The sequence below is a fragment of the Platichthys flesus genome, chromosome 1, assembly GCF_949316205.1.
Source record: "Platichthys flesus chromosome 1, fPlaFle2.1, whole genome shotgun sequence".
Classification (NCBI taxonomy): Eukaryota; Metazoa; Chordata; class Actinopteri; order Pleuronectiformes; family Pleuronectidae; genus Platichthys; species Platichthys flesus.
The window spans coordinates 1,104,754-1,124,386 of record NC_084945.1 but is presented as its reverse complement, the minus strand read 5'-3'; the positions used below and the strand labels follow the sequence as shown (position 1 = coordinate 1,124,386).

General features: G+C 45.1%; 2 protein-coding genes across 2 annotated transcripts in view; both read left to right on the top strand.

Annotated features, from left to right (window-relative positions):
- The first annotated feature begins 1,960 nt into the window (after window positions 1-1,960).
- On the top strand, window positions 1,961-3,932 carry LOC133954433 (guanylyl cyclase-activating protein 2-like). Its single transcript, XM_062388898.1, has 4 exons — window positions 1,961-2,198; window positions 2,352-2,501; window positions 2,811-2,910; window positions 3,048-3,932. The coding sequence occupies exons 1-4, from the start codon at window positions 1,998-2,000 to the stop codon at window positions 3,164-3,166; spliced, it is 570 nt and encodes a 189-aa protein (XP_062244882.1). The 5' UTR covers window positions 1,961-1,997; the 3' UTR covers window positions 3,167-3,932.
- A 968-nt stretch (window positions 3,933-4,900) lies between these two features.
- The window catches only part of LOC133954517 (golgin subfamily B member 1-like), a 31,438-nt gene continuing 16,705 nt past the window's right edge, over window positions 4,901-19,633 (top strand). Inside the window, exons 1-18 of the mRNA XM_062388994.1 lie at window positions 4,901-5,353; window positions 7,277-7,336; window positions 8,262-8,417; window positions 8,958-9,095; window positions 9,858-9,971; window positions 10,081-10,233; window positions 10,547-10,726; window positions 10,846-10,968; window positions 11,177-11,290; window positions 11,422-11,725; window positions 11,851-11,966; window positions 12,206-12,323; window positions 12,867-12,958; window positions 13,044-13,195; window positions 16,682-16,832; window positions 17,182-17,305; window positions 18,594-18,727; window positions 19,259-19,368. Coding sequence (XP_062244978.1) covers window positions 7,292-7,336; window positions 8,262-8,417; window positions 8,958-9,095; window positions 9,858-9,971; window positions 10,081-10,233; window positions 10,547-10,726; window positions 10,846-10,968; window positions 11,177-11,290; window positions 11,422-11,725; window positions 11,851-11,966; window positions 12,206-12,323; window positions 12,867-12,958; window positions 13,044-13,195; window positions 16,682-16,832; window positions 17,182-17,305; window positions 18,594-18,727; window positions 19,259-19,368 — 2,324 coding nt within the window. The 5' untranslated portion in view covers window positions 4,901-5,353; window positions 7,277-7,291. The remainder of the gene's footprint in view (window positions 5,354-7,276; window positions 7,337-8,261; window positions 8,418-8,957; window positions 9,096-9,857; window positions 9,972-10,080; window positions 10,234-10,546; window positions 10,727-10,845; window positions 10,969-11,176; window positions 11,291-11,421; window positions 11,726-11,850; window positions 11,967-12,205; window positions 12,324-12,866; window positions 12,959-13,043; window positions 13,196-16,681; window positions 16,833-17,181; window positions 17,306-18,593; window positions 18,728-19,258; window positions 19,369-19,633) is intronic.

Below are 19,633 nucleotides of genomic sequence, written 5' to 3'. Positions count from 1 at the left end.
GAAACCAAAGTAGAACTGTAAACAAAGTAATGACCCTAACATCCATCAAATCCGTTTTTATATTTACATCACTGATGACGTTGAGTTCTAAAGACGATTTAAACAAAGGAATGTTTTCTACTCGTAGTATAACTATGAAAATGTACAAATATAGAATCATGTTGTGCTTCTGTTAGATTTTACTCAGTCATGGGGGTTTAAATTACAACTGCTTCATGACTGAAGAGGAATTCATTCATATTTTGGCCTCAGGTTGTGAGGGGGCGGTGCTAACCACTGCACCACCGTGCCACAGACACACTTCTATATGTAAATTTCTTTGCACTTGTTATGATATTGGATAATATTTAAGTCCATGTGAGAAGTTGCATTAAAATCTACCCGACCACACTCTGCTGTTTGTGAGACGTCAGGAACGAGTCACCTTGATTTGATCTTTATGATCGAACGTGTTTCATCCCTTGTTGTTTTATTCACTGTGTAAAATCTTCACATTAAAAGTGCAGCCGTCAAATAATTGTGGTGGAATATTTAACTGAAGTACAAGTACCTGAGTACTTGTACTTAATGATGATGGTCTGAACTCTGTCACATTCTACAAACATTTGACTCATTGTTAACACAACAATTACACTTTAGCATCGAGGCTGTGAAACCAGGCTAAACTGATGGAATGAGCTCATTGGAAAGTTTCACTGAATTTGACTGACTGTTGTTTATAATGAAGAACATTTAAAATCTGTATTTATTCTGTTATTGTGTGTATTTTCTGATTAAACTGATTTTTGTATAAACTTCATGTTGTGTCGTCTTTTCTTCTGCTGCCGTCAGCTCCAGTGTCTTCTTTGATTTTGCCACTAGGAGGCGGCTGAGTCAGAAATAGTCACATTCTGCAATGAGCCTCAGAAATAATCTTCATAATATTTATATGAAGTGAGTGATTTGCTCAGGAAACATTGTTCACACATGATGATCCCAAACAGAGCTGGTGGAGCGAGATGAGGTTGATTTAAAAAACTCTGAAGTTCAGTTCTTATGAATCCATTTTCCAGTTTATGTTGATTTGAGAGAAAACACTTTTTTACCATCTTCAGAGATTGTCTCCAGATGATTAACTTCGGGAACTGAGAGGTCAAAGGTCAAGATAATATGGTTCCAAACACATGGACATTTCTGCAGACGACAGAGAGACGGCTGAAGACGCAGGTTTGGAAACGAGCTGCGAGGCTCTGGGACGTCTCGTCTGAGGACGTCCAGCAGTCCTCATCTCTCAGTGAAGAGAGGTATTGTGTGATATGATAAAGATATAAGTGTATTTATAAGTACTTATTTTGACTCAAGAAGAGAAGTTGAGGTGTTACTTTTACTTGAGTACTTTTTAGTCCTATGTCTAAGTGCTTCCTCGACCACTGTGAAGTGAAGCTTTAACAAACAACAAGATCTCCCGCTGATTTATATGAACTAATAATTTGTCTTCATGTGGAACCAAACACGTCATAATGGTGACATGTCCTTATCAGTGTCTAAGCCCCCTCCAGCAGGTGAGTCCTGGTGAAGCGAGCTCACACCAGACCTCGGGGGATCAGCTCTTTTTCCTGACCACGCTCAGACTGGATCTTGACGTCATCCTGGTTTTAATCTGGCTGAGAGCTCTGGTGGCCGTTTCTCTGGATTGAGGCAATCCACTCGTCTCTGCTGCCAAAGCCCACGGATCTGTTGCTTTCCTGTTAATTCACTGGAGCTCAGTGCTCAGTGAATCCTTCTTGTTCCTTTAGAGCGACACAGAGTTGCTTGGTCAGGTTTTCACAGAATACAAATATCAGAGTGAAAAGGTGGATTTGACTGGATGGATTTATAGAAGATCATTTGAAAGTCAATTGGCTTTGTGAACAGGTTGCCTGGAAATAGCCGCCGCAGGGTCTTGTGTGGCTGGACGGCTGAAGACACTCCACGGCTTCAGCAACGGAATGCTGGCGCTTCTTTTTATTTAAGACAACATGGGCCAAGTACAGGTGGTCAGTGAAAAGGAGGTGACTCTGCAAAACATTCAGGAACTCTACCGCAAGTTTGCCAGCGAGTGTCCGAGTGGAAACCTGCACCTGCACGAGTTCAAGAAGATCTTTGGCAGCAGCACCCCCTGCACAGAAGAGGAGTCAGCGTACATGGAAAACGTGTTTCGATCCTTCGACACAAATAAGGTGAGGAGACAGGGACCAGGGATGAGGAAGTGAAGAGATAGACAGACAGAAAACTAACTTTAGTTAAGCCTGTGTAAAACAGTTGAATGTGTCCTGTCAGTATTCGTCTGATTATTATCTCTCTGGTGTGTCTGACCTCTGGTTTCCCCTCAGGACGGTAAACTGGACTTCATGGAGTTCGTGGCCGCCGTGCATCTGGTGTTTCGTGGAAAACTCGAGGACAAACTGAGATGGTCTTTCAAAGTTTATGACACAAATGGAAATGGCTGCCTGGACCGACAGGAAGTACGACACATCCTCAAAGTAAGAGCACGCTTCCTTTACATTCACATCAGCAGCCATCTTTTACTGGACCATCACAGATAGAAGAATAAGAGGTGGTTTAAGTTCATGTTTGTGTTTCTGTTGCACTTTAGTGTTATAAAAATAAGAACGTGTGCGTCGATAGCGAATCAGAACCAGTCTGCGTCGTTTCCAGGTTGTGAGTTGAGTGAACGTCAAGTCAAAAGGAATTTGTTTCTGTGTTTCCAGTTTCAATCCAATAAGATAAAACCAACTTTAGTGCACAAAGACGTCAACATGAGACACTTAAAGCTTGATTCTTCTGTGCAGATCATCAACAAGATAAAGAGACACAACGAGCCGGAGGTCACTGAGAACATCGACGACATCTGCAACAGAATATTCGACCTGGTGGACAAGAACAATGACAGTGAGTCACAAGTTCAACACAAACACAAGTCGGCTCAATTCACAGTGAAAAGCAGGAGATGAGTGAGAACAGTCGGATTCTGAGCTGGATCTGTTTCCACTTTATAAACATTATACTTCGTGTTTCTTTCTGTCCAGGTCAGATTTCTCTGGATGAATTCATAGAGGGAGCTGAAAAGGACCCGTGGGTGATGGAGCAGCTCAAACTGGACATCGCGCCCTGTGATTGGTTCATTGAGCAGCAGAGCAAACCCTAAGGACAAGGACACAAAGGGGTCGGGTTCATGGGGGCTTTGCCCTGGTCCGCCACCCCTTCAGACACGCCCCTGTTGGCCTTCAGTGACGAGCTCTCGCCTTGTTTCCACACAGAAATGTTCTTTCCACTTTTGTGCATCATGAGCGACCACTCGAGGAAACAATCATCTTGTTATGTTCGATCTGAGGGAGCGAGAGGTTCAGAGACTCAGGAGAACCTCCTCCAGCGCTGGACTGTGTGAATCTTTCTTATTTGTATTTATCCTTTAAGATTAGCAGCAGAACCTTCCATCAAATCAGGTTTCAACCTGGTTTGAAACCTGGTTTCACCTCTTCTGGGAGAGAAGCCATGTTGGCTCTGCACCAAGTGACAGGACACAGCTTCGTCTCATGACTCAAGACATCCTGTTGCTTCAGGGTGTTGTGTCTGTTCTTCTAGGACCTTGTGTTTCTCTAAAGTTCATTGTGCTAATTTGTCCCTGTGAGCTGAGTAGATTTTTTTAATTGACCATGAGGTCACACACAGAAAAACAAACTGTAATTCAGATCAGTTCTGCACATGGGAGCTTTCACCATTTGGATTTAGGTTGACTTACCGGTCTTAGCCTTTAAGGCTCCTTACTGAGCACTATGACAAAGTGGTGACAGCTACAGGAGACAATCACACAGACACTCACACCATTGACTTTCTGTGAGGACTCACATTAAAGCAACATTTTCCCTCCTTGACTTCTATTTGTTTCTCTGAGATGTAAAAAAAAACATCAACTTTTTTTTTATAGGACGAGTTGATTGTATGTTTTACAAATATGAAATGTAAAAAGTCTGAATGTTTGCTGCTCACTTTTTCTCCTGCACCTCCCTCAGGAGAGAGACGACTCACATCATCCTGACGAACTCTTCTGCTCCTTCTCAAACTTTGATTTACACTTGAATCTGATCACTGAGGCAAAGTTCACATATTTTATCAGCTCAAGTAAAAGCTTAACTCATTATTTCTGACAGAGTTAAGTGGAGTGAGACAGAAAAAGAAGCATTTTCAAGCCCTGAAAAGACAAGACGCAGAAGAGATCCCATTTTGAACGTTCTTCTGGAAGGTTGTGGTTGTCGGGGGGGCGGGGGCATAAAGCCAAATTATATCATGTCCTTAGGCAAAGAGCCTTAAAGGCTAAGATTAGTAAGACCCAGTAAATCCATACACAAGGTCCCACAGGGTCTCCACCAGGGAACAGTGCATGTGCATGTGACGCACAGGGCCTAAGTCAGTGTCAACAACACCTTCTCTTTATTCTGATGTATTTATCTTTCAAATTAAAACACATGACACTAAAATAATTAAAGATTTACTTTTCCCTGCTGCTTCAATAAACAGATACCACCATCGCCTCAAAAAGAGAAAATCTGCAGCTTGTAAACAAACACACAACCGGGTGTGGGTCACAGGACGGCTGTGGGTTGTATTAATAAGAACAATGTAAAAACACGTCTCTCTAAATAAATATGTTTTGTCAAATTATGCAATTTTATTTCTGTGCAAATGTGGGGCAATGTGTTTATGCGTTTGTGTTTGTGTGTGCGTGACATACATTGAATATCAAGGATATTTCACACACAGATTTAAGTGTATCTGGAGAATTGTCTCCTGTTCTAGCAGATTCTTCATTCACACATTCTTCTTAACAAATCGTCAGATTCATTTTTAATATTTTAATAAACTAGTTTTTTGAATAACCACTGACAGGACAGGGGCCCTTCAAGAGCCAATCAGATTTGAGCTGCAGCCGTTCTTCTTCATGTCCTCTGAAGGCTGTTAGAAGTAGACCGGAAGTGACCCGCAGGTGTTTATCTTGATGTTTGTTTCCTCTTTGAAACGAGTTTCTCATCTTCAGTAGAAACACGTGGTGAATAGAAACATAACTTCACGTTGACGCACCTCTAACGGCTCTTTTCATATTCACGAACTTTTTACGCGCTGTTTTAAACTGCGTCTTCACACGATGATCGTGTGAAGACGCAGCTCGTCGTGCTGCGGAACGTGACAGTTGTGCGCATGCGCAGTGCCCCGCCGCTGCTGTGTTGATAACTCGTCTGTGCTGTTCTTTCGTCGCTAACCGGAGTAAAATGTGATTCCACGCGGGTCAGTGGACGAGCCACGTGTCGGCGGGATTCTTCCTGGAGCTGAGAATCCGGTAAATGTTTGAACCCGACACTTCCGCGGCAGAGAGTCGCTCGACTGAGCTGTCACGAAGCGGCAGCTCGGGGCTAGCTGCGTTAGCATGTAGCCCCACAGCTGTCGAGATCGAGCTAGCTAGCTGGATTAACGTCAACTGCGGTTTGTTTAAGTCACCGGGCTGAGTGTGGACGTGCCTCCGGGTCCCGACACCTGCTGCCCGGGCAGGTGCGAGGCCTCTGCGGCGTCAGCTAGCATAGCAGCCGGAGTCGTAAGCTATCACAAGGTAGCTAATGTTCAGTCATGGGCTCGAGTGAGTTGGATTAACTCCGGAGGTTTGTTTTCATTCAGAGGTTGTTTCGTGGAAACGCTTCTGTCCACAGTGAAACGAGCGTTTAGAAGCAGCTGCTGGTCTGAGACTGCAGTGTTAGCATCTGTCCGCTGCCTCCTCGGGTTCTTCTGGATAAACAGTTCAGAGATCCCGAGGGAGCTGTCGTCATCCAGGAGAAACCGAAGCAGGACAAACTCCGGAGCAGAAGATCAACCGGAGGTCCAGATGAGTGAGGAGCGAGTCACTGCAGGGAGCTGGAGAACCACTGACAGAACCACCGTGGTTCTATCAGGTTCTATCAGGGTGTTGTCAGACAGCCACAGAGCCTCCGGATAATCTCCTGATTGTCCGGAGCTTCTGTATGTGAGAGGCTCCAGACTCTAACCGGAGTTTGTCCTGCCACCCCCTCTATGAACTCTGAATAAACTCCAAATGAGCCTGTGAGAGAATCCAGTGCGAGAATGTGGAGATTTACCACAAATGTTTTGTTTGTTGTGTATCTTTCAGACACACACACATTGCTCAGCTGGAGTACGACTCCACCTTTCTGTTTCCACTCTGAGAAGATGACCTGAAAGCCTGTGTGGTGCTGGTAGAACGAGGCTGGACGGATCAACCTGGGTTCATGACCCTGATATGATTCAGTTCCTCCATCGTCTCAGATGAATGAGTTCATGACTTGCTTCTCTTTTCTTAGAAAGTCCGTCCTGATCGTGGAGCTGCCTGCTCGTCAGCACAAATATATCTTTTAATTTAGTGTTTGTGTAAATAAGCTCATGGAGATGGATGATTCCAGGTTTGTCCGTGGCTTTCAGGACACTGGTGTCCACTGTGGAGTCGTGTGGGACAGGACCAGTTTGACCTGATTTTCCAGCTGCGTCAGGTGTCGTGTTCTGCAGGGTGACTGGTTCTGTCACTGCTCATTGTGTCTCAGCAGGCCTCAGGTCGGGGCCTAGTCTTGTGTCCTGGCTGCTCCCAGCACCAGGAGCCACACCCAGCAGGCGGGTGTCCTACAGGGTTGTGTGTCTCCTGTAAAGTCAACACTGGTTCATGATTAGCTTGGACGCTCAAAGTCACCTGACTGACTTGGCCTGCTGAGCAAGTCGCTGACCTGAACGCCTGCATTCCTCAGACTGTGATCTGCTCGGGTGTTCGTTAATATTTCAGTGGAGGAACGCAGTGCAGCCGCGGCCTGCAGCAACTGACATGTCAAGCATCAGCCCCGGGCACAGACACGTGGAACAGGCTCCGTCCTGCTCTGTGGAGGCTCAGCCACAGACATGTTTATGTTTATGTTTCCTGATCTTTTACTGAATAAACCACGAGAAAATCTGTTTCTTTATTTCTATTATTTTCTTTTTATATTTATCTATAATGAAGTTTATGGTTAAATTGTAAAATATCAAGCCTCCAACACTTCATAAGGATTTGATAAAGAAATCATTGCCAATTTTCCAAAAACCATAATTATCGTCCGGTATTAACAGTATTAGCATCAGCCTGAGAAACCAGTATTAGTTTGGCTCAGACTGACACACACCAACAGTAAGGTGACACTTCTGGATTGTTATTAAATGATTTACTGTGTGTGTGTTTGTGTCACTCTCTTAGGTCTCAACTGAAACCATGCTGAAGTGGTTTTCTGCTGAAGAGGGAGAACCTGGGTCTGGAGTACGTTCACACACGTTTGTCTTTCATCGATTAAACAGTGAAGAGATCTGTGCCACTGTTGTCTACTGTTATCTGACAAACTGATACAACTTGTCATTAGTGTGTCTGTAACGTATCATAAATCTATAAGGACTGTTTCCACACTTTGTCCATCACGACGTTTACAATTCAAGATCCATTATTAAATTTGTGCATCCAGGTGAATTCTGCTGCTGCGGTGTAGCAGTTTGATTTATTTAAAAGAAACCCAGTGACACTGTGTCTCATGTCCTGATGAACTGGAATCAGTTGGACAGCTGATCTCAGGACTCTGACTCAGACAGAGCTCACACTTCCTGGGGGGGGGGAGAAGCACTGCTCCAGCTGAAACCCTGTTGACGCCACAGCAGACGTCACTCATAGGTGGACAGTGGTCCTAGTTCATATATATAACTGATATGATCTGTCAAATTTGACACTGTGCTTTTTATTTGTATTGGTACAACTTTTGTTGGCTTTACGGCACGCATTGTGCGACCAAGGAAATGTGCTAACCGATTGCATGTGTTGTTTATCATTTCACAAGACGCCACTGATCCAATCAAATCTGAGAATTCCGATGAGTTAAGTCAAGGTTTTATTTATAAAGCAGACTTCATACCCAAAGGAATATTCATGGTGCTCAACAGCAACATTTAAAACACCACAGAAACACAATTATAAGAAATCAATTGAAAACCAGAAAGTTTAAAGTTGTAAAACTTTTTCATTCTGTCCAACATACACTGTGACTGTGACGCTGTCAGTGAAGACAGTGTTTCACTTTCTACATCATTGCAATCAGATACCTGTATGCCTGTTCCAGCACCAGCTGGGTTCCTGTGATTCTGTCTCAGCTTCCTAAATGAAAGATTTGTTTTGGTCACCATCTCGTCCTCGTCCTCAGGGCCCGGGTTCTCCCCTCAGAGCTGCTGGCGCTGGAGAGCTTGCTGTGGAGGAGGCTGCAGAGCGGCTGACCCAGACGGAGCTGCTCGTCACTCAGCTGAAGGAGATGATCCGAGAAAAGGATGCAACGCTACGCACCAAAGACGAGCAGCTGAAGGTGAGCACAGTGAATAGGAAGGCTAATTTATCAGAGGGAATTCAACTGTGTCCTTTTTGAGAAGTTGACATGTTCGTTAGGCCCAGATCTCTGATTACTTGTGTCAGATAGGGACCATCTGTGATCTGTATATATAATAAATCAGCATTTACATTAATTCAGTAAATCCTTATGGCTTGAGCAATATTAATAATGATGGGATGTGAGGTAGCACCGGAAACTAAAGGAGACACACACAGCTCACACAAACTGTTTTACACCGAAACTAGCAGGTAACAGTTTTTTAAAGTGCTTACGAGGAGATTTGAACTGGTTATGAAACAGCCTTATGGTGATATTGCTGCCTCTTGATGACCTACAGCAGCAAATGAGACGCGTCTATTTACGAGCTATGAGATCAGAATGAGAGTCACGATGCATCACCTCTTCACTATGTGTCCTGCATCCAGCCGTGTGTAGTGGTGTGGTTTGAAGCATTTGTCGCATTGTGGGTGAAAGTAAAAACAATCATTAATGAACCACCTGTTCTCTGGGACTCAGGTGGAGAAGGAGGCTTGTGATGCCAAACTGTCGAAGCTGCGTCTCCAGAACAAGGCCAAGGTGACGTCCCTCACGACACAGCTGGAGGAGCTGAGGAGGCAACAGGGAGGTCAGGTCACGCCAACACACGGCAAGAAGGTACAGTTACTCTAAATGGATGATTAGATGGATGTGAGATGGATTGATAGATCTGAGGGAAATGGGAGGTTTATTAACCACGTGGATCCCTGCAGTGAAATCACAAATGATCTGAAACTCATCACAAGGGCTGTTTTCAGACCTGCACTGAAATCTGGAGCTTTTCCTTCCAAGAAATGTGTGTAACATGTCAGAGTGAGTCCCTGTGAGGAACCAGCAGGACAATGTGTGGAAGCTTCTCAGAGAGCGAGTGGACGTGTTGATGAGGTTTCTAACACGTGACGTGAAACTGGAAGAACACAAACATCTCAGGATGAGGAAGAGGAGCCGGACACATAGAAGATGAAGACGTCAACTTGGAAACACGAGGAGATTCCAGATCTTCTGGTGATGAGGGCCGACGCCGGTGTGGATGAGCTGTAAACAACAACACTGATCTTTCCACAGCAGAGTTTATACGTCATGTCCCGCCTCCTGCTGCTCTACAGGCTCCACCCCTGCTGCTCTACAGGCTCCGCCCCTCGCCTGGATCTTCACATTCCTGGACATTTTCTGGTGTTCATGTCTGAAAACAGCTTATGTCTCTAATTTTTCCCAATTCCATTTTAGACTTGAGATTGAAATGAAATCTACAATGTAAAGTTAATGGTCGATCTCATGGCTCTTTTATCAACAAACTATCGGGAGAGACAGAACAACTTGAGTCCGTGTGGTCGTCTGGGAGATGTAGTCCAACGCCTGTCATGTGATGTTTGTGTTCAGGGATCATCAGAAGCAGGAGAGCAAGCCAGTCGGGGCAAGATTGTCTTACTCAAGAAGAAAGTGGAGGAACTTGAACAGCAACTTGCACAAAGAAACAATGAACTTGAAAACAAGGTAATGCTTATTCAAGCTGGATTCCTCCTCCTGTTTCTTAAAAGCATTCAGATTTTGAATTCTGATGTTTCTTCATTCTGTTTAAACCAAAATCTTGAATTTCCTCCAGCGGAAGGAGGTGGAGTCCCAGCGGCAGCGAGGCGAGGAAATGGACACGATGCTGACGGAGAAGGAGCGGAAGCTGGTGGAGAAGGAGGCCTACATCGTGCACCTGCAAACAGCACTGGCAGGAGATCAGCCCGTCACACCTCCACCACAACAGGTCACGTACATAAAGAACCTGCTGGGGACATCATCTCACAACTGATTCATGCTTCATCCACACTAATGCGTCTTAGTTTTAAATAGTGAACTTTACAAAACTTATAAGAAAAATCTCCACCTACTGGAAACCAGATGAATGAAAAAACTTTGATGCTTTTTAACAATAAAACTTGTAAATGGTAATGTAGCTGAAGGAATAACAGTAGAAGCTACATTACAGGTTTTCAGCTGTTTAAATTCGTATATATTTATATTTTGATATTCTCTCTGAGTCAAATGCATGTGTTGATGCTCAGCTTTGCCTCCTGTAGGTGGTGGAGGACAGTGGAGCAATGCAGGAGCTCCAGCTGCTGGTGCAGGGTCTGACCAGGAAGGTGGGAGAATCAGAGGAGCGCTACAGCCTCCTGCAGGAGCAGTCAGAGAGCCTGAAGGAGCTGCTGGTCACAGAGAAGGAGCAGTACGCTCAGAAGGAGAACATGTACAAACAGAATGTAGGTTTTTAAATCCTTCAGGTGATTTCTGATTCCAGGACCAAACACTCACAGATGCTTTGATTGTTTCCTGTATCTGTTTAACATCGATGCATCTGGTCCTTGATGATGGTTTTTAGATCCAGACATTCAAAGACATCCTCATTCAGAAAGACAACCAGCTGGTGGAGATCAACCAGATGCACGAACAGGAGCTCTTCAAGCTCGCAGCCAAGTCTGATGCCAGCGCCGACCTGGAGCAGGTAGTGACATCACTCACTTCTAAACCAATCAGGGAGGAACCTGGTTATTTATACATGCTTCTGTTTTCCTCTTTCTGTTGAGAGGAGATTTAAGAGCTGCTCAAAGCCATCAAGCTACTGCCATCACCTGCCTCTGGCTGTTTTCACACATGAACTCTGGAAAATGTCCTAAAAACTGGTTCCATATATTTAATTTTTGTCTCCTCAGCTTCTGAAGGCCCTCAAACAGAAGCTTCATGAGAAGGAGGAGGTGCTGCTGGGTAAAACACAGGTCATTGATGTTCTCCAGGGAGAAGTGGATGGAAGAGACCAACAGATAAAGGTCAGGAAATTAGTTCATTAATCATGTTATTGCCTTTCTAGATTTAAAGTGAAATGGAATGGCACTTTCATAACCCCATTGTTTTTATTATGTTCTCCACTGTTCTTCATCATCTTCTCTTGTCCCTGTAGGAGCTGACTGAAAAGCTCCGCCGGCTCCAGGTTGAACGAGAGAGCTTGGCCTCCAAGATGGAGGCTGAGAAGCACGTGATGCGAGCACAGCTTCGCGACCTGATGGAGAAACAGCAGGCAGAGGTGCAGCGACTGACCGAGCAGCACCGCTCACTGGTGGACCAGGCCCAGCAGGACTTCATGGAGCAGCTGGAGGAGCTGAGGAGAACCTCTGTGTCAGCGCCACCTGCCAGCCAGGAGGCCTCGGGGTCGGGAAGCATGACGGCTGATTCAGCCTCCATCCAAAGAATAGCTGAGCTAGAAGGTGATTACATCATCCTTTCTTATGATAAATCTCAGATTTAGTAAACACAATTATAGAAAGATGAGACCTCAACAAAATCAGTGAGATCTCTACACCAATTTAAATGCATTTCTTTATTTTTGCAGCACAAGCAAAGCAGAAGACGGATGAAGCCAGCAGATCAGACGCCAAGTTCCTGAAGATGAAAGCTTGGTCGAAGTCTCGGATCAGACAGTTGGAGGAGGAGCTGAAGAAAAGCCAAGTAAAATTAACTACTTTTTGTTTTCTTCAAGAGAACCCTGGATGTTTTTCCTCATTTAAATCAACCTGCTGTCAGATGTAATGAAAAGTTGTTTTTTTAAAAGATCAAAAAGAAAATGAAGACAAATCTCAAACTGGACTTGGTTCCCTAGTAACATTCTAAACAATATCAAAAAGCAGGAAGACGTCTTCTCAGTAAAAAAATACCTATTTAAAAGACGGTTGCTCTGTGCTCTTCAGGCTGGAGGTGCCCCCCCGGATCTGACGGCCCTGCGGAGTCACGTTACGGCTCTGGAGGAGGAGAGGGAGGAAAGCCTCTGGAAGGTGGAGCAGTACGAGGAGCTCAAGACAAAGAATGGTAACCAAACCAACCCGGAGAGGATGGTTCCCTGGAACTCGTGGTTAAATCTATGAGAAGATCTCTGAGTCCACTTACCTCCACTGATTGGCCTCTTATCACCTTGTAGCGTATTGAGATCACGTGCATAAACCATGTAGACACATTAAACACAGGCTAAATATCCATTCTCATGTAGTTGAGAGGTAGAAACTAAAAGATAAGAACGATAAAGTTTATTTGTTTGACCTTTGAGCAGCTCTAGATTGACAGTTGATCCAGATAAGCTGGAAATTAAAATGTTTCAGTTTGTTTTTGGTTTGTTTAAAAGCAGCCTGGGTAAATAATTTCATATTTGATCTGTTTCGATCTTAAGAAAGTGAAATCACATCCGCTCCAAACACTAATGGTTCTTTCTTGGACGATGCCACCTCCGTCCTTTAGTTTTTGTGTAATCCTCCTGACAGACGATAAACAGCAATGACAACCTAACGTCCTTAACAAGGTGATAACGTTACTGGTCCCTTCGATGTGATGAGGAACTTGTCTGATGTTTTCTGTTAGAAATGCTGGAGGCCAAGCTGGTGGTGTACGAGGAGCAGCAGAGGAGTCTACAGGCCGACCTGGAGCAGTTCACTAAGAGGGCCACCTCTCAGGTCAGGGGTCCAGGATGTTCATCTTTTAAATCTGCTGCCCTCGGTGGCGCTGCCTCCTCACGACCTGTTTCCTCTCTGCTCACAGGCCAGTGAGTCAGGAAGTGCTGATGACTCTCAGAGTCAGGTCTTGGAATGGCAGGAGATGGTCACGGAGGCGGTCAGTGCCAGGGACCGGGCCAAGGAGGAGAAGGTGGCCATGGCTCTCCGCATCAGCCACATGGAGGAGGAGAGAGAGGGTAAGAGCTTCTGTTAGAGCAGTGAGTTTGAATCCCAGAGTCACAACATGACATCACATTTCATTTAGCTGACGCTTTGATCCAAAGCCACTTACAAGCAACATGGTTGAGGAGAAAATATTTATGTAGCTTATTCAAAATAAAATTCAATATATCAGTGTGGGAATATAAACCAGCGCTGAGATCTGCTCTAGATCGTTGTTACTGAGCGTCAGTGAGAGTCACAGTCTGTGCACGTGAGTTAGAGCTTCACCGTGTGCAGCAGCTGGATTATACTGGTGGGTCGTGACTCCAGAATGAGAAGCTCTGTGCACCTGAAGTTCTGTTGACAGGACGATCGTATCTCAGACACTTTCTTCAGTGAGCTCCATTAAAGCCTGGTTCAGACGCTCAGGAGACAAAACCAGTTTCACTTTGTTTTCTGTCTCGACTCCACCTCCACCATCAAGCTCTGATTCGTCTGTGTTGACCACTTGTCTGACTGAACATCATTTTCTTTTTCTTTGTTTGGTAACGGGGAGCGTTCGGTTTGACCCTGTGCTGCCTCCCATCTCCTGGACCCCCCCCACCCCACCCCCCTCCCACTCCAGCCCCTGCTCCAGGGATGGGAGCAGCCACTCAGAACAGTTTCCCATCAGTTTTGTGCATGCAGGCTCCTCCTCCACACCTCCAGTGCAGCTCCTGCTCACTGCACTCTCTGCAGTTCGCCTTCACACTTGGACCGAGGCTGAACTGCAGGCAGTGCAGTGGCAGCCTGCACTTTAGACTCCGCCCATTTCCTTCTTCCTTTCTCCTGTCTTCTTCCTCTTTTCCATTCCTTCATCCCTTTGTTCTTCTGTCCTACTTTGTTTCCTTTGATTTATGGGGTTGTCACACTAAAATGATAATAATAATAATAATAATCATAATAATGGTAATAACCTGGTATCAAATCAAACATGGTGTTTTTTCTTCTGTGAAGGAAACTAAACTTGCACTAACTCTGGGAAGAGGATGAGTGAGTGTCTCTGCCTCATCACATGCTGCAGACACACAACAGTCATGTAGAATCTGTGTGTGTTTGTAGCTTCACTTTGCAGAAGGTGGATAAAAACCATCTCATGTTTTCAAATGTTCTCACTGCTCCTGTTTCCTCACAGACCGAGTTTAACCATTTCTAAACTGATTCATTCTGTGTCGAGTTCTGTGTGTCATCCAGTGGAACCTGCACTTTCTTTCTAGTTCCATGTAAAGTCATTTAAATGATTTATTTATCAATAAAGTAACATATTGACCTCCTGTTTTTAGGGCTTTTGGAGCTGTTGGTGAAGTTTGTTGTAAATCCACCGCTTTACTCAGTGAATTACACTTCTGGGTTATGACCGTAGGAGGTGCAGTTTTTCCATTAAAGGTCCTTTAACACACACAGACACACACTCAGACACACAGGGGTGGGAGTGCAGGGACATTTCCCCTCCAGTGAGCGGCTCGCGGCTGGTCTTGTACCATCCTTTGCACCCACGTTAAATTCACCCTGGTTGTCGGAGAACATACAAGTTGTCTTGAAACCAGAGAAGCTCACGTGTCTGTCGGAAACTTTTATAAAGTTTTGTTTGATTAAGTACGTTCAGTTCATTATAGTGCTGCTTCGCTCAAATTTAACATTTATTTCAGGCTCAGGATCATCAATGAAAGATGTAATGTTTGGGATATTTAATGATGTCGTATTGATCGTAATCGATTATCATTCATTATTAAATAAGTGTGAACGTGTTTGTGGAGCTGGTGAATCAGCAACAAGTTGTCGACACACAAGTTTCACAGCTCGACTGAAAAACCCTCAGAGATGTTAACACTCTGACTTTAACATGAAGTGAGACCGAGTTAGTGACTCATTCAGTCATCACTCCTTATGCTGTGAGTGTTACTGTTGTTGCTGGATTTAAGATCATAAGAGTTTATCGGTCTGTTGTGGTGCTTTGATCTTTTTGAATGATGATGTCATACATAGTACCAATCAGCTTCTAAGTTTGAGTTTATTATTTCCTACGAACAGAATCTAAAACCAGAGAGTTCAGCTTCAGTACCTGCTTTGCTTCTGCTTTGCTTCTGCTTTGCTTCTGCTTCTCCATCAACTGGAACCAACAACTCTTTGTTCATGTCTGTTGTGTTATTTATAACCAAACCACAACCTTAAACATGATTAATTAATAACCCCCTCCTGCTTTAAAGTTGACTAATATCACTTTATAAACTAATTCAACTAATGATTAACTGGTTTGGTTTTATTAATAATACTTGTGTCTCTCCTGCTCTCACCTCCTCCTGATCTACTCCCTGCTGCTGTGGTCAGTGGAGGTGAAACATCCAGGGTGAGGCCGACCGGCTCTGTTCTGCATCAGACTCACTTTATTCAACCTGTTTTCAGACATGAACTATATGTTAGAACACAAATGAGTCAGTTGCTCCCGACATTTTCTGGAACTTCCTCTGCCGCCTGCTAGTAAAATATCTGGAAAATGTCAGAGTGGACGTGTTGATGAGTTTTCTAACACGTGACCAACATGAAACTGTCAGAACACAAATACCTCAGGATGAAGAAGAGGAGAAGGAGAAACACTAGCTGCAGACAATCAGGTCTTCAGTCCATGTCTGAAAACAGAAACGATTAGTGTAGATAATCTGATGCATTATTTCAGAATCCTTGCTGAATAGAGCCGGTCTGAGCTGAACCCTGAACCCACACTGACCACAGCTTCACCCACTCACTGTTTCTCTTCCTCGCCCACCTCTCGCTCTGAGCTGCCTCCCTCTCCCTCCACCCACACACCTGAACCCGCCTGTCACAAAACGGATGGGAACATGTTTTGTTCGGTCTGATCTTCTTGCCGTTGCCCTGCTTGCATCCTGTTCGGCTGAATGAAAATCCAAATAGTATAAAAGCATGATCCCCCTCAGATGTGCACCCCTCTGGTGTCACTCTAAATAGCTGTCTGGTCTCCCTGTTGAATCCTCAGAGAGGAAACGTTGGCTTTCAGTGTGACTCAGACAAACGGGTCCTCTCCTCCCCCCCACAGCCTCTTCTCCTGCTCCTCTCCCACATGTTTGAATGCTGTTTTGTTGCTGTGCAAACTCGGTGCATGGCTCTGACCAGAATGTTGCTTTGCAAGTGTTGCTCAGGAGCTTCATGCAAAAACAAGAGTGAACACAAACCTGGAGTTTGAGTAACTGCCTCTTCCTCCATCCTTGATTCTCTGTTCCTGTCTGGATGTAACAGTTTTCTCTTTCACTGAGTTTATTTGTGGTGTTGAAAGTGCCTCATCTCCCTCCTCATGGAAACCATCAAACACCATCTGTGCCATCACACTTCTTCTCCACTGTCTCTGTCAGCTCGTCCTCTCATTATGTCTTTCACTCTGCCGTCACGCTGTCCGGTTCCTTTTATACCCTCCTCCCATCCATAAACACATCCTCAAGCAAACCCCCCCCCCTTTCCCTGTGGCACAAAACTGATTGAGGATGACTGGTTCTTTCCTGGCTGCTCCGATCCAGCACTGGCCTCACGGCAGCAGGAGTTGGAGGAGGAGCTGGCTCAATCCCGGGGGCTCGGCCAACACCGGGCCAAGAAGCTAACGGCCCCGGCCCAGCGGAGCCTGCAGGTACGAGCACACGCTGACACACAAAAAAACTTTTATTTATGTGTTTAATGAAGTAATCACGTGATTTAACTAATTTATACAAACTTCATTTTGGTTTTCCTTTTAAACAGAGGACAATCAATTAATTAGGAAAGATCTCACAAATGGGCCCAGACAGTGGGACAGAGACGTACTTTGTCTTTCTAAGAGTCTAACAATCTGATGTGTGTGCATGAAGCATAGAGCTGCAGTGGTTAGCTTAGCTTAGCGTCACATAAAGACAGGAAGCTGGACAAAGAACCTCTGATCTGTTTCAATCTGCACAAACCTGTTGCTGCTCTGGTTGAGATAAGCTTGTCGCCCCCTGCAGGAGGACTTTGAGTTTGACGGACAGGTCCAGTTCCAGGACCCTCGCGGCGCCTCGGAGAGCACCGCCCCGATGGAGGGGGAGAACATGGGAGGTTGGTGGCCCGAGTACAGTTCCCCCGATACAGGTGTGAGATCCGCTAGACAGTTTACGCCGGCATGCACACAGTCATCTGCACATTACTTTGGGAAACTTAAGTTGCCTACGGGTTGTTTATTTTGTTTTTACCATAAAACTCCAGACTGGTTTTACTGCGTGTTGGATCGTGGCTGTTTGTTTGGTGTTTGGTTCAGTTTGACTTCTCTTCCACGTGTTTGGGTCAAACTCTAACAAGCTCATCCTCAGTTCATTAAAACTAACTCTGGGTTCATTTATTGAGTCAATTCATTCGCTGGTCTCCATTGTGGTCTGTTGACAGTATTTTCTTTTGACACGTGCATGCTGGTTGAGCTGGCTAGTGTTTGTCTGGATGACCTCACTGAGTGTGTGAGTGTATAAGTGTAGGTGACAGGAGGCTCCTCATCTGTGGTAAGTTGGTTTCCATTGTTTGCATGTTCTGCTCATTTCAAGTTTTTCTCATCCTGTTTCTGGTCTTTTTAAGTTGCTTCTTATCCCAAAGCCAAAAATTACATCATCAAATATCCAAGAAACAAAATGACTAAAAGAAAATTCACACAAAATGAAAATAGTTTTGTTCCAGATGGAAATCTGAATGATGTAAGTTTTGGTTGTTTGGAGCAACACCTTGTTTCAGTAAATGAATCTTCACTTTCTCATAAGCTGTTTTCAGACCTGCTCTGTAGTCTGACATGTTCCTCACATGTTCTGGAGGGTCTCTCTGTGAGAACTAATGTTAGAGTCAGTGTCTCTGGACATGTTCTGGACCTTCTCCTGCAGCCTCCTGGTAACATGTGTGTAACATGTCAGAGTGAGTCCATGTGAGGAACCAGCAGGACAATGTGTGGAAGCTTCTCAGAGAGCGAGTGGACGTGTTGATGAGGTTTCTAACACGTGACGTGAAACCTGAAGAACACAAACATCTCAGGATGAAGAAGAGGAGCCGGACACGTAGAAGATGAAGACGTCCACTTGGAAACACGAGGAGATTCCAGAGCTTCTGGTGCCTCCTGCTGCTCTACAGGCTCCGCCCCCGCTGCTCCACAGGCTCCGCCCCTCGCCTGGATGTTACCACATGTTCCATGTTCCCAGAGTCGGACTGACAACCTGCTGCTGCTTCACAGGACTCACATTTACCCCCAATTTTCAGAAAAATGTCATGAGTCCATGTCTGAAAACAGCTTATAGACTTGTTTCTGTTTCCTGTAATTCTTCAACTGTCTGTAATATAATTCCCCCTCCGCCCGGTGATGTCACCAGCACCTGTTCTAACCTGCTCTCTGTCCTGATGACTCCAGATGGTTTACGGTCTGTGGTGGAGGAGCTGGAGCTGGAGAGGAACCAGCTGCAGGAGCAGATCCTGAGTCTGGAGGAGCGCTGTCAGGATCTGGAGGATCGACAGCAGCTGCAGTCGCGCATGGAGGCGTTTCAGGTAACCCCCCCCCCCCCCCCGGGAGCTCATCCAACCACACGCCTTCTCCTTATCCACTGTTGGTCGAGAAGATGTTGAGTCAATGCCGAGTGAATTGCATGTTTCCCCTGAGGACTGGGACTTTGTAACAAACCCTTCTAACACAGGTGACGTTTGATGTAGATGAAGATGAGCAGCCATGTTGGGTCCCTCAGGTGTGTTGGGTCTTGTGTGCGCTAGAGAGCTTCTCTGGCGGTGGCGGCTAACGTGTGGTGTGCTTGTTTAACCTCGGACACTTTGGTGGAATCACGTTTTAACGAGTGCAGCGATGTGTCACAGACTCACTTGGTGTCGTGAACCTCACAGACGGTGGATATCAGTGTTTGTTACCATGTGAAGATAAAACCAACTGACCGGTGATACAGAAGTCCACTGACGCTCGTCTCCAGGGCGTCTGCTGTCGTCCTCGTCTGTGTGCAGTGACCGTCTCTTCATCCAGTTCTGTATGAGCTTCATCTTTGCATATTGATGCTTGTTGTTGTGGCTTCACAGAACGAGTCCGAGAAACTTCAGAGTCAACTCGCCAGCGTCCGAAGTCAACAGAGCCGAGACGCAGAGAAACACCAGCTGCTGGTCGCCAGTCTCACCGAGCAGCTCAAAGGGTAAAACACCTGCTCTCTGCAAACACCTGCATCTGATGACATGGAAAGACAGCAGCACAAATCTCACTAATAAACTCTAATTGTCTTTCTTATAATATATGTTAATAGTTCAGTTGGTTATGGTTTCTGGTTTCAAGAAAGTGTCCACCAGGGGGCATCTCTGTAAAAACGTTTGCTCAGCTTGTTTCTCTGATAACTTCAGATCTCAACGTTCATCTGCTTCGTTAAAAACCACCAAGATCTAAACAGTCTATCGTAGAAACGT